This window comes from Topomyia yanbarensis, chromosome 2, assembly GCF_030247195.1.
Source record: "Topomyia yanbarensis strain Yona2022 chromosome 2, ASM3024719v1, whole genome shotgun sequence".
Lineage (NCBI taxonomy): Eukaryota > Metazoa > Arthropoda > Insecta > Diptera > Culicidae > Topomyia > Topomyia yanbarensis.
The window spans coordinates 7155260-7170785 of NC_080671.1; the positions used below are offsets into that span (position 1 = coordinate 7155260).

At 40.1% G+C, this 15526-nt stretch overlaps 1 protein-coding gene across 1 annotated transcript; it reads right to left on the bottom strand.

Annotated features, from left to right (window-relative positions):
- Positions 1 to 7875: 7875 nt before the first annotated feature.
- LOC131678474 (fatty acid synthase-like) lies at positions 7876 to 15173 on the bottom strand. Its single transcript, XM_058958648.1, has 6 exons — positions 14740 to 15173; positions 12715 to 14679; positions 12237 to 12657; positions 10031 to 12178; positions 9617 to 9966; positions 7876 to 9559 (listed from the first exon to the last, which is right to left on the bottom strand). The coding sequence occupies exons 1-6, from the start codon at positions 15171 to 15173 to the stop codon at positions 7876 to 7878; spliced, it is 7002 nt and encodes a 2333-aa protein (XP_058814631.1).
- Between the last annotated feature and the right edge of the window lie 353 nt (positions 15174 to 15526).

The following is a 15526-nucleotide window of genomic DNA, read 5'->3' on the forward strand; positions in this document are numbered from 1 at the left end:
GCAGCTTGCACTATTTTTGATTTTTTCAATAGTTAGATCATCTCGGCAATAGGAAGTAACTTTTGTGCTTTTGTATTTTTGTGTCTTTGCATTTCTGTATTTATGTATTTATGCATTTATGTTCTTATCTATTTGTGTTTATGCATTTATATATTTATGCATTTTTGTAATTATGTATGTATGCATTCATGCATATATGTGTTTGTGTGTTTATGTACTGTTTTTTAGTATTGTTGTGTTTTAGTATTTGTATTTTAGTATTTTTGTGTTTCAGTATTTTTGTATTACTGTAGTGTTGAATCTCTGAAATTTAATTTTTTGATCTTTAGAGTTTTTCTGTCATTGATTTTTTAAACTTTCGAGTTTTTTTACTTTTGAAAATTTGAATTTTCGTAATGTTGATTTTTTGGATCCAGGAAAATCAAAAAAAAATTAAATTCTTGAATTTTTTAATCCTTGAATTTTTGAATCTGGCTTTTTGAATTCTTGAATTTATGAATTTTTCAATTTCTGAATATATAATATTTTGATCCCTTGAATTTTTGATTTATTGATCCTTTAAATTTTGGCTTTTACAAATTTTTGTATTTTTTTATTGATGTGTTTTTGTATTTGTAATTTTTTGTATTATTGTCGGTTTGAATTTCTGAATTTTTGACTTTTGAATTCATGAATTGTTGAAAAATCGAGCTTGTGAAATTTTGAAACATGTGATTCTTTGAATTTTTCAATCCTTGAATTTTCGTTTTTTTAAATTTTTGTGTTTTGGAATTCTTGAATATTTGAATCTTTAAATTTTGATATTTAAAATTTTTGTTTTTCTTTTATATTTTGTTTTGTTTTTTTATTTTTGCATTTCTGTGTTTGTGTATGTGTATGCTTTTGTGTTTTGTAGTTTTGCGATCTTAAATTTTTATATCTTTAAATTCTTGTATTTTTGAATATCTGAATTTTCGATATTTTGAATTTTTGATAATCTGATCTTTTGACATTTTGTGTGTTTGTATTTTTGTATTTCGGAATCATTCTATTTTTGAATTTTTTTATGTTGGTATTTTTGTATTGTTGTATTTTGTGTTCATGCATTTATGTACTATTGTAGCGTTGAATTGCTGAAATTTTTAATTTTTGAATTTAAGCATTTAAAATTTTTGAATATTGAAATTTATGAATTTTTAAATTTTTGTATTTTTGAATCATTGTTTTTTTCTGAATTTTCAATTCTTTTTAAATTCGTGAATTTTCGAAGCATTGCATTTTCGAATTTCTGAATAAATATCTTCAATTTTTGATCTTTTTAATTTTAGAGTTTTTGCATATTTTGTATTTTTAGCGCTTTTGTATTTTTGTATTTTTGTATTTCTTTATTTTTGAATTTTCATATTTTTGTTTTTATATATTTTTATGATTTTCGGTTGTATAATTGTGACTTGGAACTTTTGTATCTTTGTAATTTAGAACCTGGATTTGAAATACTTGAATTGGGGGATGCTTGCATTTTTTTCAATTTTTTCTTTCGGATGCTTAAATTTTTAATTATTCCATTTTCGATCCGTTGAATTGTAGAATTAGTGCATTCTTGAATTTTAATTGCATTATTTGAAATTTTGGATTATTGTGTTCCTGAATTTTTGGGTCTTTCCTTTTGTACACTTCCATTTTTCAAGATCATCTGTTTTTAAACATTTGAATTCTTGAGCATATGAACTCCTGAATTTTTAAAGAATTGAATTTTAGACTTTTAGTTGTAAAATGTTTAATTTTTGAATATTCAAGTATTTTAATTTTCGTGTATGTATGTTGTTGTTTTTCGAATTCTGTAATCTCAGAATTTCTAAATTTTTGATTACAGATATCTTGAATTTTGGATATTTTTAGCAAGTTTTTGAATTCATAAATTACTTGCGTCATTGATTTTCAAAAATGTTTAAAGTTTGCGTTCTCGATGTTTTGTACGCTTGATTTTTGTAAAAAAAAATTTTCTGTTATAAAATTTCGAATTGTTCAGTTTTTCAGTTCACAAATTATTGAATTTGTGCTTTCTCGCTTATGTTTAATAACACTAGTATCAGTGACATAGTGCTCTGCCAAGTGATGTTATTCAGCAAAGCTAGCGTTGTACGGTTTGACCACATAGTCAAGGCGAAGGATCCAAAGCGGCACGAAGCCGCTGAGGATTCTCCTGAAGAGGTGTTGTCAAACCCGCCGTCGGATGTGCAAGCAAACCTGTGATTCACTTGTTTGCCCGGCTTACTAAAATATACCCATTCAAACCAATTCCAAAACCGGATCGGAATCTTGAATGGATTCAATATGGATTGCAGCTCAGCTCAACTGCAACAAATTATTGCGACTCAGCAGGTTTCGGAATCGGTTGTTGCATTTGAGCTGGATTCCATATTGAATTCATTCAGGATTCCGAATCAAAATGCGAATGGTTTGACCGGGTAGGTGCTAGCTAGATTTAAGCTGACTGAGCAGTATCGATTTGATCTGCAGTAACTTGGAATCCACGAAACGCACTGTGATTGTGCCTGAGCATATCATTTACACAAAATATCAAAATACTACCGCCGTTGCCACGTCACATCGCATTTTTGTGTACTATCCGAGTTCGCTGCCGCTTAAAACTAGCCGTCGCCAATATATTTGAGTAAATCAATCACACGAGTGGATGGCAGATGTACTGCCACTTCCGGCGAATGGTTTCCAAACACGTCATCCGGCAGAAACTAGGCCTCAACTGTGCGACCGAGCCGCATCACACTAGCTTTCCTGCATAATATCACTCGGCAGAGCATTGTGTCACTATTACCAATGTTATTATAAGCACACAATTTAATAACTTGCCAATTCAAAAGTTGAACAGTACGAAACTCCAAAACAGAATAAATTATCTAAAATTCCACACATTAAAAAATTCAGAAATATAAAACTTTAAGAACATTTTTGAATTTAACCAAAATTAAATGAAATTTGTAAATCATTTTCAATTTTTCGTAAATGTAACATTTCTAAATCTATGAAACGAATTTGCATTGTCTTTAAACGTCAAATTTTGACGTTTTCCGACAGCGCATACACGTTTCTTCGATTTAGAACAACTTTGAATTATTAATTACTCTATGAGAGGCGGGATGCCCCACCCGAAGGTACCACCCGCCGGCAGGCATGCTAGCGACCGGGTGGCGTGCGAACAGCAGACAAAAGGCATATGAATGGCGGGGCTAATATTCACAGCAAAGGACGCAGCCATCCGCCTGGTTGTTGCATCTGAGCCTGCATTTCGTTCGCCCGTCACTTGCCTGCATGTATTGAGGCGATTGGTGTTGGCAGGTGGGGCATCTCGCCACTCGTTAGCTATCCATCTGCCGTGGTAATGTGGGGCATGCTCGATTGGCTCCGGAATTTCACGTGTTCAATTGGCTCCGCTCAATGTCTCCGCCTAACTATGAATATAGTAACTATACTTTTTACCCATTATTTTTCGCAGCGGTTAGAACAAAATGCGTAAAAAATATCCATTCATGTAAATCGCCCCAGAATGAAAAATGTAGAATAAATAATTATTTCCAAATTCCCAAAAATATTGCGAAATACACCTATTTCACTCTAAAAAATAGTTTTCCTCTAAGAAAAATCTGGAAACCTATGCCCATAACTAGGGTGACCACACGTCCTGGTTTCCCAGGACATGTCCTGGTTTTGAACAGACTGTCCTGGTGTCCTGGGAAACCGAGGAAAACGCTTGGATTGTCCTGGTTTATATCCTCCAAGCATAATTATTTTTCATAAGGTCTTTTGATTTACTCTGATCCAGGTCGCGGTTACGGCTGACCGCAACAGTAACTGCAACGTAAACTCCGAGGTAAACAATCTTTCAAGTAGAGTACAATCAACAAAACCTAAAGTACTCGAAGTTCCCAATTGTCGTCGGACGGTCTCTGGCAGTCGGCTGATATCCATTAAAATTTCGGCAACTGTTAAAATTTTCAAACTTGCGCTGTTAATTCTACTATAACTCAGCCGCACCTGTTCACTTTTATTTCTCTTTGTTCGAATTTCGCCATGTTTACGCTTTAAATGTTAATTTGCAAAGATGGAAGGCGGGCAAAAACAATAAGAGACAATTGGATTTAGTCCACCAAAAAAAAATAGGCGAGACAACGAAACGATAACTATTAGGGAATAACTTCAATGAGCGCTGTCTCGAACTGGTGGTTACGCAACCACTTCTGAGACTAACCTGCCATGTCTAACATCGTACATAACAGGTAATATGGAATGTCGCGCTCAAACTGATATTGCTTACACACCTATCTGCCGCTTTTGATAGTACGATATGACAATTACTCACAGGAATAGCTCAGGGGGGCTACTTACACTTTTGATGTTACTACTTTACTTCAACGACGTATATTTAGTATTAAAGACTCCTCGGTGGTCCTTCGGAGACAATTTAAAAATACTTCGTCTCATCCGCTCAATTCGGGGTTGCAGATTTCTTCAACATCAGCTTTAAACTTTCGGTGATTGTGTTGTAGCAATAATCGCGTGTGTCTAAATCGAAAGAAGTGCTCGGTGAGCAAATTCTCACGAAAGACATTCTGGTAGACCCCTGAGGAGAGTATCAACAGGCTCCTTCGAGCGAGGGGCAGCGGGGGGGAGGCTCTCTCTTCGATTGTCCTGGTTTTTTACTAGCCTGATATGGTCACCCTACCCATAACCGCAATACAAAATTTTAGATAACATTTAGAGAAATTTATATTACTCTACCCTCCAAAATAGTTGATATTTTATATGATTTAACCATTCCTAGTTGCCTACACTGACGTTGTTTTCGGATTAGGTCCAAAATAATTAAACTCTACCTCAGGATCCTCTGAAAACCGCGGATAAGTTTACCGTGAGTTGCAGGTTAACTCGCTTGAATTAATTCATAAAGGATTTTTCACCCATTATTAGGATCGATATACCCATTGACATTACCTCATCGAGTGATGGTGAAATGGGTGAAAGGTACCCTTTGTTAGAAACAAAATAGGAACCCATTTTTTCACAGCTCGAATAACTTCCGAAAATGGGAAATTTGCATTCATAAAATGGGTAAAGTTGTTTTGCCGTGTGGTGATAGCAATCTGTGCTTTCGATGCACCAAATGCTAGGAATGGGCGATGTCGATGCGATTTTTTTCAAAATCGATCATTTTGTCTCGATAATCGATTTTTTGGCCCAATTTTTGACAACATTGATTTTGTTGACATAAAAAAATCGATCTGATAAAATGGATTTTTCTTTATAAATTTCCATTGAAAAAGATACGATTTTCTTGCAATCGATCTTTTCATATCGAAAAATCGATTTTTTTCATCCGATCTTTCCCGGTTCGATGTTTGACAACATCGATTTTTATTAATTAAAAAAATCGGCGAGATGAATTTTGGCGAAATGTTTGTTACTAAAACGGGCATTGTGTATTTAGAAATTGGCTGCACTGCCAACAGCCATCAATTATTCAGCAGGGCACAAGAAAAGCAAGAAAACCAAAAATAAGAAGCCAGTTGTCTCGTCTTGTCTTAGGTTCGTTCCATTCATTGATTCCGCGTGATTCATTTCCACTCAGAGTATTCCACTTCGATTCTGCCAATTCGTGCAAGGTAAAAAGTAACAAGACTAGAATAACAAAGAGACGCCATCTTAATTCAGTGAAAACAATTCAACTAGCAACCAAGCTACGGGTCACAAGCAACACTGCAAATGTGCAAGCCTCACAAAGCTTGTTCGTTGTTATTCCGTTTGTTTCTTCTAGCCAAAATAAAAATCTGCTGCGACTTCTGGTCTGTTAAGTTTCTCGACCAGCTGAAACATAGTTATATCAGCAGGAATGGTATTCTGTAGCAGCAAAACCACATTAAGCCAAGAACAATTGCGATTTGTTCGATTGCAAGCGGATCCACAACAAAAAGAGGCGTGGTTAATGTCTTATACATATGTTCCTGTCTTGTCAGTTTGCTGGAAACAAAAGAGCTTTGCTTTGTTTGGCTGATTCAGACTAATAACGGAACGACTTTCATTTTAAATGTTTGCATCATTTGGTATTCGTTACCCTCATGCTGAATTTCGTCCTCCCATCAAACCATGCCATTTTCGCTTTAGCGTTTCTAAATTGTAACAAATTTGATTTGAGGATATAACTTTTGTCTTTAAATTTTTTAGTAATTTTAACGGATTGGATAACAATACTTCCTTAAAAACAATGCCACATAATGCTAAACTTTTACGATTGACAACTCTCTTGTTCGTTTGGAACACGCTCGTATAATATAACTCAGTGAATAAAAAGCGTAGTTACTACGGTTTTTATTCGCTGAGTTATATTATGCGAGCGTGAATGGCATTGACAGTTAAATTGGAATTCCAAATGAAACATGGCGTCTCTTTGTTATTCTAGTCTCTTTAGTAAAAAGTATATTTATGAATGAAAAGTTCTCTTATACACTGCCAGTCAAGAAAAACCGGACCGACTAAGCGCATAAATGAAATTGTTTTCGTTTCTTGTATATTAATTGTTTCGATATATGATTAATTCGCTACATTCATGCATCTAAAACAAAATATGTGTTTTTAGGAAAGATACAATAACTATAGAAGGCCAGTTCTCTACAAGAAATCTGATTTGATTGTCGAAAACATGATTTTTCAGCATAGGGTTGTTTTTTGTCGTACAGAATCGAAAACTTTTTTTTTTCCAATTTTTCATGTTTCAGATTGTCCCATGTTGATTTAAAATGTATGAACTTAGGTTACAACCTGATCAGGTTCGGAGTCAAGCAAAAACGGCATAACAAATCGATTTTTTGCGCCTGTTTTATATGATTTGTTAACAAAGCTTCCTCCCAGTACATAGTCAATTAAAATTTATTAAATATGCAGTATTTCATTTGTACACGGAGGTCAAAAGAATAAAGAAAAACTTTGAATTCATATTCGAAAAACTCATGTGTTTTGCTACTACCCTGCACGGGCAATTTCTATGCCTACTGTACATTAGATTGCCCAGAAAGAAAACGAATTTTTGAAAACTTAACTGGCCTGAGTTGATTTCTAGTCCCACCAGGAGTGTCTACTCCAGATTTGAGCCAAATCAAACAAGTCTAGCTACCGGACCAACGTGTTCGAAGTTTTTATGGGATATTTCAACAATTTACATGGAGAAACTAACTTGCATTTTCACCGCTAGGTGGCACTGTATGCATCAGTTTACTCCTGAAAATAAAAATAAGAAAGGCAATTTTATTGTCTACAACTTTGCGGAAGACTGCAAATCAATCCGACTTCCTCGGGAGAATTTATTAAACTTTTAGTGAAGTGATGTCTGAGTCAGTTTTACATGGGGCCTAACAGCACATGGTGGTTAATCAGTAGTCGATTCCCACGAACTTATTTGTTTTTTTTTTTTTTTGCGATATATTGGAATAGTATGTTTGGAACTATTTTAGTACGAGATGAGTCATATTTTGACTACAAAATTTTAGTTCCACATTTCACTGCAGTTCATCTGCTGGGCCCCAATCGTTAGGTATAAAATTTCGTTAAAATATCTAAAAAAGGAGAATTCAAATACTTGAATATTTACCACTCTATTAACCACCAAAATATTTTGAAAACCAACTCACTTCAAGGATGGAACCAGTAGTTCGAACAAGTTTATAGATTGCGAATCCTGGAATACACACCATCGACACTGATTAACGACCAGAGCCGTTCGCTCGAGAAACTCTTCCTTAATAGGATAATTCGTTCGGAAATAAGGTTCAACAAGAACAATATGCCCTGCCTTTTTTTTTAGAAAAAGTACACAACATTCGATTCCAGCTACAGTATAAAGTTATTTATAATCTCCACGAGGGCAGGATTTTCCAACATTGTGATATGACTTCCCTCGATGGTGTGCAACGTTATCGATCCCGTCGTACAGTTGGACAGTCCGTAATCGCTTTCGATATCCGCAAAGGAAACATCCGTCGGCCGAACTAAAGTGATCGGCAAATTCAGCGACTGATCTTCTTCCAGATCCAACTGAGCGGTCATTCGTATCCTCCGCAGCAGAGCCTTCGCCATCTTTCGTGTATAGTTGGGAGAGTAGACGTGTTGATCCTTTGCCAAATCGATCAACTTCTCGATTCCCTCGTCGAACGAAGGTGTCTGTATTATGGAGAGTATTTTCTCAACCGGTTGGTTCGGGATCACAAATGAAATTAAGGGAAACATGAGTTTCTTCTGGAACTCTTCCGGATTATTTCCCATTTGCTGCAGGGCTAGAAGTTTCATGAATTTTGGAGCTCCATCCAGCAGCAGAAGTTTTCCGTGCATTCCTTTAGCCTGCAGACGCTTGGAGACCTCCACTGTTATTAAAGACCCGAATGAATATCCTACAATTGCATAACTGTCGTGGCCACTGAACATGTCGCATAGTTCCTCGATCACACAGTCAACCATGTCCGGAATACTATCGCATTCCAAGGTACTCATCAACTGTAGGATGAAGACCGGTGTATTCAGTTTCTCAGCAATCGCATACCACACATTACCGGCCACACCCTCAAGACCGGGTATTATTAGAACTGGGCGACCTTCGTCTTGGACACCGGAGGATGGCAAACGAAGAATCGTCGTATCGCTATTTGTTTCATCGCCCAAATTTCTTAGCAACATTTGCACACCAACCACAACCTCAACTTTTCCCTTACTGTCTTTGTCCAACTCATTCTGCTTCCTTCGTTCATCCAACTCCAACAACTTCGAAAAAGTCAACGTTCTCAATTCCTGGTGAGACAGTACCAATTCGAAGTCTCTCTCGAGAACCTGCTGGATCTCTACCGCCATCAACGAATCCATTCCAATATCCGCCAAGGTGCTCTCCATTGAAACGGACTTCAACTCTCGAATGCTCATTATGTTCATAACTGCTTCGATGATGTTCTTCGAAGCACCTCCGACCCGTTTCTCCGCTACCACCATACTTGCCACGATCGGCTGCTCACAGGTCAGTAACCGATCTAGCTCTTGCAAACACGAAGAAATTCTCTGCTGCAGCGTTCCACCAATCTCTATGTCCACCCTATCTTCTGCCATGTCAGCAACTAATCCTACCTCTCCAATCGCTCCCCACTGTATCGCCTTCGCCGGTAACCCCTGAGCATGCCTTCGTTCGATAATTCGCTCCATGATAGAATTCGCCATGCCGTAGTTACTCTGTCCAGCATTTCCTCGACCACAGGAAACACTGGAGAACACTACAAACTGCTTCAACTGCGGACACAGCTCCCGGCTAACCACATCCAAATATTCGGTAGCATTCGCTTTGGGAGCAAAGCACTCACCAAACGTCTCCGGTGTCTGATTATCTAGAATAGCGTCACGCAGTTGAACAGCTAGGTTGTATATAGCCGACACTGTTCCGAGTTCGGAAGCTTTCCGCAGTAACATACGGCAACCGTCCAGGGTAGCGATATTTGCGGTGCACACCAGCACTTGAACTCCATAACTTCTCCACATCCTGGAAACGCATTTGATTTTAGATAGTGATGTTAGTTTAGCCAGCTATTCAACTCACTTGATTCTGTATTCCTGGTAGGATTTTGTTATACCTCTGCTTGAGCTTAAAACTACTCTGCGGCAGCCTCTGATAATCAACCAGTCGGCCAACTCCAACCCAAATCCACCCAGTCCTCCAATGACAACATGTACCTGCTCCGGGTTACAGTAAACCCTCGGGACATACTGTATCGGAAGTGTGTCCAGATCGGTTTCATTTTCTCGTATCTTCAACAAAATTTTCCCCATATGCTTTCCACTGGCCAGAAAACGCATGGCCTGCTCTACATCAACCGCATCAAAGACGGTTCGGTTCAATGGTCTTACTATACCGCTACCCAGGAAACGTATCATTCGTTGATGGTAAGCCTACAAAGATAGAATGTTTGTTGTTTTTTTTTATAGAACGACGGAATGTGAATTAAGATCTTACTAATTTATAGTCTGAATTCTCCTTGAACATCAGATCGAGCATAACACTCGTGAATGTTAGACCTTTCTGCATCAGACTCATTGCTATCTTGGAGTTCCTGGCAATATCGTATTTTCCAATTTCCACGAAATGACCCCCTTTCCCTAGACAACGTATCGAAGCTTGCAGTTTCTCCTCAGCTAGCGAATTCAGCACGTAGTCGACACCCTTACCATTGGTTCTGATTTTAATCATCTGCTCGAATGAAGTATCTCTGGAATTACCAATGTTTTCCCTCTTCAACTCAGGAAATTTTTCCAGTAAAAACTGCTTCTTCTCCTCCGTACTAACCGTGGTAAATACCTTCAGTCCTTCAGCAAGTGCCACCTGTATCGCTGCCTGTCCAACACCTCCACTGCCGGCGTGGATCAGAACAGATTTACCCTTCTGAATCTGGATGCACATGTAAAAAGCAATGCAAACAGTTCCATAAACAATGGGAATCGTGCAGGCTTCCTCCATTGTCCACCCATCCGGTACCGGATAAGTCAGTAAGGGATCACAGTTGACCATCGTAGCCAATCCTCCACCAGAAGTGATTCCCATTACTCTCCTACCGTCCTCTAGAACTCCAGCAAATTCGTACCCCAACTCACATTCCTCATCCAATCGATTAGAAGTGAGAGCATCCGAGGACAATCTACCCGTCGCGATCATTGCGTCTCGAAAATTCAACGCACTATAAACCACACGAACTTTGTTTGGCCCACTAGAACATTCATTCATGGGCCCTGTAAACCACATCATCGAGGATAAGTCACCCTTCACTAAACCGTTCGCATAGCAGTGATTGGTCACGGATTCCGTTTTCCTAGCATTTGTCAACAGCGCATGACGGTAACTACCCCATTTTCCATGTTTGAACACGTTCACCGCCAAACCCAAATTAAGCTGATTCTGGTAGAAAGGATCATTCAATGCAAACAGAGGTGCATTAGAGTCATCCACGAAAACACAGCGAACATTTTGAAGCTTTGGTTCTTTCCGAATGCAATTGACAAGTCCGATGATACCCGATATCGAATCGTTTTGAGCGTACAAAATAACCGGCCGAAACTTGACGGCTTTCTTCAGTTCTGTTAACCAGCTGAATTCCTTCATCTGTACCTGTATTGCTGCGGGAGTTTCGCTCAACGAACGGCTGTTGCACTGAAGCAGAATGAATGTTTCCTCCTGATCTATGCGAAACGTAGCAATAAGATTAAATTCACTTGGTGGCCGAAAAGCATTCGTGTCAAACTTGGCAGCTTCTCGGATCAGTAGAAATCCAACATCTACCAGGCAAGCTTTAGCGTCCTTTAGAAAACTAGCTTCAGTCAGTTTGTTGTCCGAGATTAGAAACAGTGAGTTTGTTTGATCGGATAATTTCTCATTCTTAAGAACAACATTGTTCACTTCTATTGGTTTTGCTGTGAGTAATGTTAAGCTGGACTGAACCAAGGGTAGATCAGCGATAGCTTCTCCGAATAAATGACTCAAAACTGGAAGTCCATCACTGTGCACTTCAGTTACCGCAACCGACAGCATCGGTACGTTTTCCAAGGCCAACTGAACACACATCCTGATCGCTTCCAGGGAAGAAACCGGGTCATCAGAACTATACGGGATGAACTGATATGTTTCCAGTATTGGTACTCCGGGAGGATTTCTTCGCCCAATGATATTGACTCGGGGATTCGAAATGACAATCCCACCACAAACTGAAACGTTGGTTCTGGTGCAGCATCTAACGTCTAAATATTCCCGCTCCTGATCATCTTTCTTCAGCGCCTGTAGATGATCTTTCGGGCATATTGCAACTTTTTCGATTGCCGTTGGAACCATCAACGAACGCGTGTCTACAGCGACAATTCCGACCTGTAGAATACAGTCCATCAACGCTACCCAGCTACCTTTCCACTCGATTTTAGCCTCGGATCCATCGACCCTAGTTTCCAGGACCGATTTAAACAATCCAGAATAGTGATAACCTCGCAGACGAAGTTCTTTGTAGAAATCTCTAGTCTGCATCATTGTTGCCGTAGACACCTCTTCAATAATTTCTTCCTTGGCAGACGAATCGTGACTTCGTGCATATCCTGTCACCACTGCAGTGACTCCTTCCAATATCTACAAAATAAAAAAAAAGTTTAAGGGTAACCGTACTCAATTCGTTCGAACGTCATACCTCGAAGTATCCGGATGCAGCTTGATACGATACGATCAGATTAACCGTTTGACCCTTGGCGATTGTAGTGGCCCGTAGAAACTGCACGTCCTCAAACTCAATGGAAAAGTGAAGCAGTTCACAGTGGGAAAGATGTGCCAATAGATCCCAAACCAGCAGCAGATAACCGGTTGCCGGGAACAGCACGCGCCCGTCGATGCAATGGCCCACTATGAACTTGTAGTCCTCATCGGTCAGCGTAATTTTAAAGTTCAGAATATTGGACTTGCTTGTCTCGTCCCAACCGTAGCGAACAACGTGCGCATCCTCACGGTGATCCCAACGAAGCAGTGGTGAAATCATGGTCGTTCCACGTGAAACCGGAAACTGAACCGCCGGATAGAGTTTGGCAATCTGAAGGTTCTGCGTGGTGAGATGTAAGCTGAAAGAAATCAAAGTAAGCCGTGTCGTTACACTTATCTCAAAACTATTCTCTTACCGCCCAATTCTGCTAAGCAACCGGCTAACAGCGTCTGAAGAGTCCAGGCCTCGCGGAAGATAATTCGATTTGTAATTTAATATATTCAGCACCTTTTCGCAAGATTGGAAACTATCAAGTTCCAAAATGTGAGCGTTCTTGGGAATACAATCCAGAAGGTTAACAATGGAGACTGAATTATGCAGCTTCGGTGTATGAAAAATAGACGATGTTTGTGGTAGCCTAGCGTTGAACCATTTCGATGTTGGAATAACCGCACGTGACAATACAGTATTCATGGTCTGGCGCAGTTTATTGGATATTGATGATTCTATTGCAGGTTCAGAACTAAGGATTGTAAAGGCCAGCTCTTCCGCTACATAACCAGCAGAATTTAACTGGCGAATTTGTTCGAACACGGTCTGATTAGAAGCAGCCATAATACCAACTCCGGACGAGGCATTCTTCACCATACCCTTCAGAATAACTTGATCTAGCTTATTATTTATTTTTACGAAAACGCTGCAATTTCCTACTGCCATGCACTCAGTGTACACCAGGCCATGACAAAAAGCTACTCGAATGACCTGTTCCAAACTCAAGTGACGATCTAAGTAGGCACAGATGAACTGACCCACGGAGTGTCCCCCATAAAAATCAAACTTTACTCCAATCGAGTTCAATAAATCGACGAGAGCCAGCTGAAGCACAACCGTTCCGACCATACTGTTCAAAATGGGTTCTTTACCAGTGTGTTTCTTAAACATGTCAAATTTTAAAGTTTGAAAAACTCCATGACACTTAGCCAAAGTTGCCTCAACTTGAGTAAATTGTCTCAACTCCTCCAGCTCCAGTCGCCATCGACGATTGATTCCGCCGAAAATCGCCACCAATGGTAGTGGTTCCAGCTGAATTCTTGCAATGTTCGACTCATGCAAAATCGCTGGCTTTTCCCCGTTCTTTCGATAAATGCCGTAACCACGGTAACGATGTCCAGGTATCGCCTGCTTTTGAATGTTGTACAGTAGAGCAATAAACTCACTATCCAAGGGACGTTCCGCAATATCTCGAAGCATTACTTCAACGGCCTCCTTTGTTCTTCCTGACCACACCACGAGCCTTGGAAGCTCGTCCGCTGGTAAACCGAGCTGCTTCTTCTCTTTAGAATTTCTGCACAACAAAGCATGCGCATTTGCTCCACCGAAACCAAACGAATTGATGCCAACAAGTGGACCAGGTAACGGAGTCACTTCATCTACCACCTTCAATCGTCCCTCGACCAACGAAAGAATGGATGGTTTATTTTCTTCAAAATTAATATTGGGAGGAATCAAATCGTTCTCCAAGGCAATAATGCACTTTGCTATAGAACACACTCCCGCGGATGCCTCCGAGTGTCCAATGCTGGATTTCACAGATCCCACCAACAATGGACCGGTTCGTCCTGTACAATAAACCTTATCCAACGCATCGCACTCCTCCGGATCTCCGACCATCGTACCGGTACTGTGGGCTTCAACATAATTCACTTTTATCGGGTTGATACCTACTTCACTGTAGAATTCAGATAACAACTGTTGCTGTACAACCCCAGATGGATAGGTGATCCCTTCGGACTTGAAACCATCGCAATTAGTCTTCGAATGAAGCAGGTGACCGTAGACACGCTTGGCGTCTTTGGCTTTTTGTAGAAATACAGAACACGCAGCTTCTGCGCGCGTATAACCGGAACCTTTTTTGTCGAACGGTCTGCAATATCCGTCCTTCGCCAACACTCCCAGTAGCGCAAATTGGTACGTAATAAACGGATGCAGAGTCAGGTTACTTCCCATCACTATAGCAGCATCGCACTCCCCATTTTTGATACTCCTGTACGCAATATCCAGTGCGTACATCGAACTACTGCAAGCCGTGTCCATCACCATCGAAGGTCCTCTGAAATCCATTGTGTAAGACACCCGATTCGCAAGCTGGGACTTTGCACTCCTAAAATCAATATTCGAATTAGAACCCTTCTATCTTCCATCCACCATCACTCATTCTCACCCCAGCACACCTAGACCATCCGGTGGGCACGTAACGTAGTACATCCGTACTTCTGTCTCCGAGAAACACAACCCGCAGAAAACACCCGTTCGAGAACCACGCAAACTCTCCGGATTCACTCCGGCATCCAGTATCGCTTCGTACGTGTGCTCCATCAACATCCGCTGCTGCGGATCCATCGTATCGCGCTGCCGTCGATCGTAGCCGAAAAACTCCCGATCAAACTTGGCCAAATTGTTAACCTTACCGGCGCGCCGCGGCACATCAGGCATTGTGTGTTTGAACCGTACCTCCGAATCGTCCACCAAATCTCGCTTCTCGTACAGATTACGCGCTAACTCTCGCATGTTGTCCGATTGCGGAAACCGACCGGAGATTCCCGATATCACAATACTCTCATCGGAGCCAGCCGGTAGAATTTTGGGCGATGACATTTTTCTGGTTCACAACGAGACGGTGCGATTGTAGCTAATTGATTAAGCGACGGTAATTTGGCACCGTTCAATTTATAGTGAATTTCAGAAAGCGCGACCCGAAGGTGCAACAGAAATTTGAAAGTTTAATTTCACCATCGCCGGTCCCAAACAGGCTGGATCCGGTGCAGTTTGTGCCGTTAGACATGGGTGCAATGTTCGATGGTAGCTGTCTGGGTGCATAGAACAGTTTAAGTACATTATGTTTTCTTTGATGGTAGCTAGCACACCTATAACTAAATTAGTTATGGAATTCGCGTTTCGACTTCGTCTCATCAGAAACCGACACTAGCTTAGAGACAGGACCAAGCTAG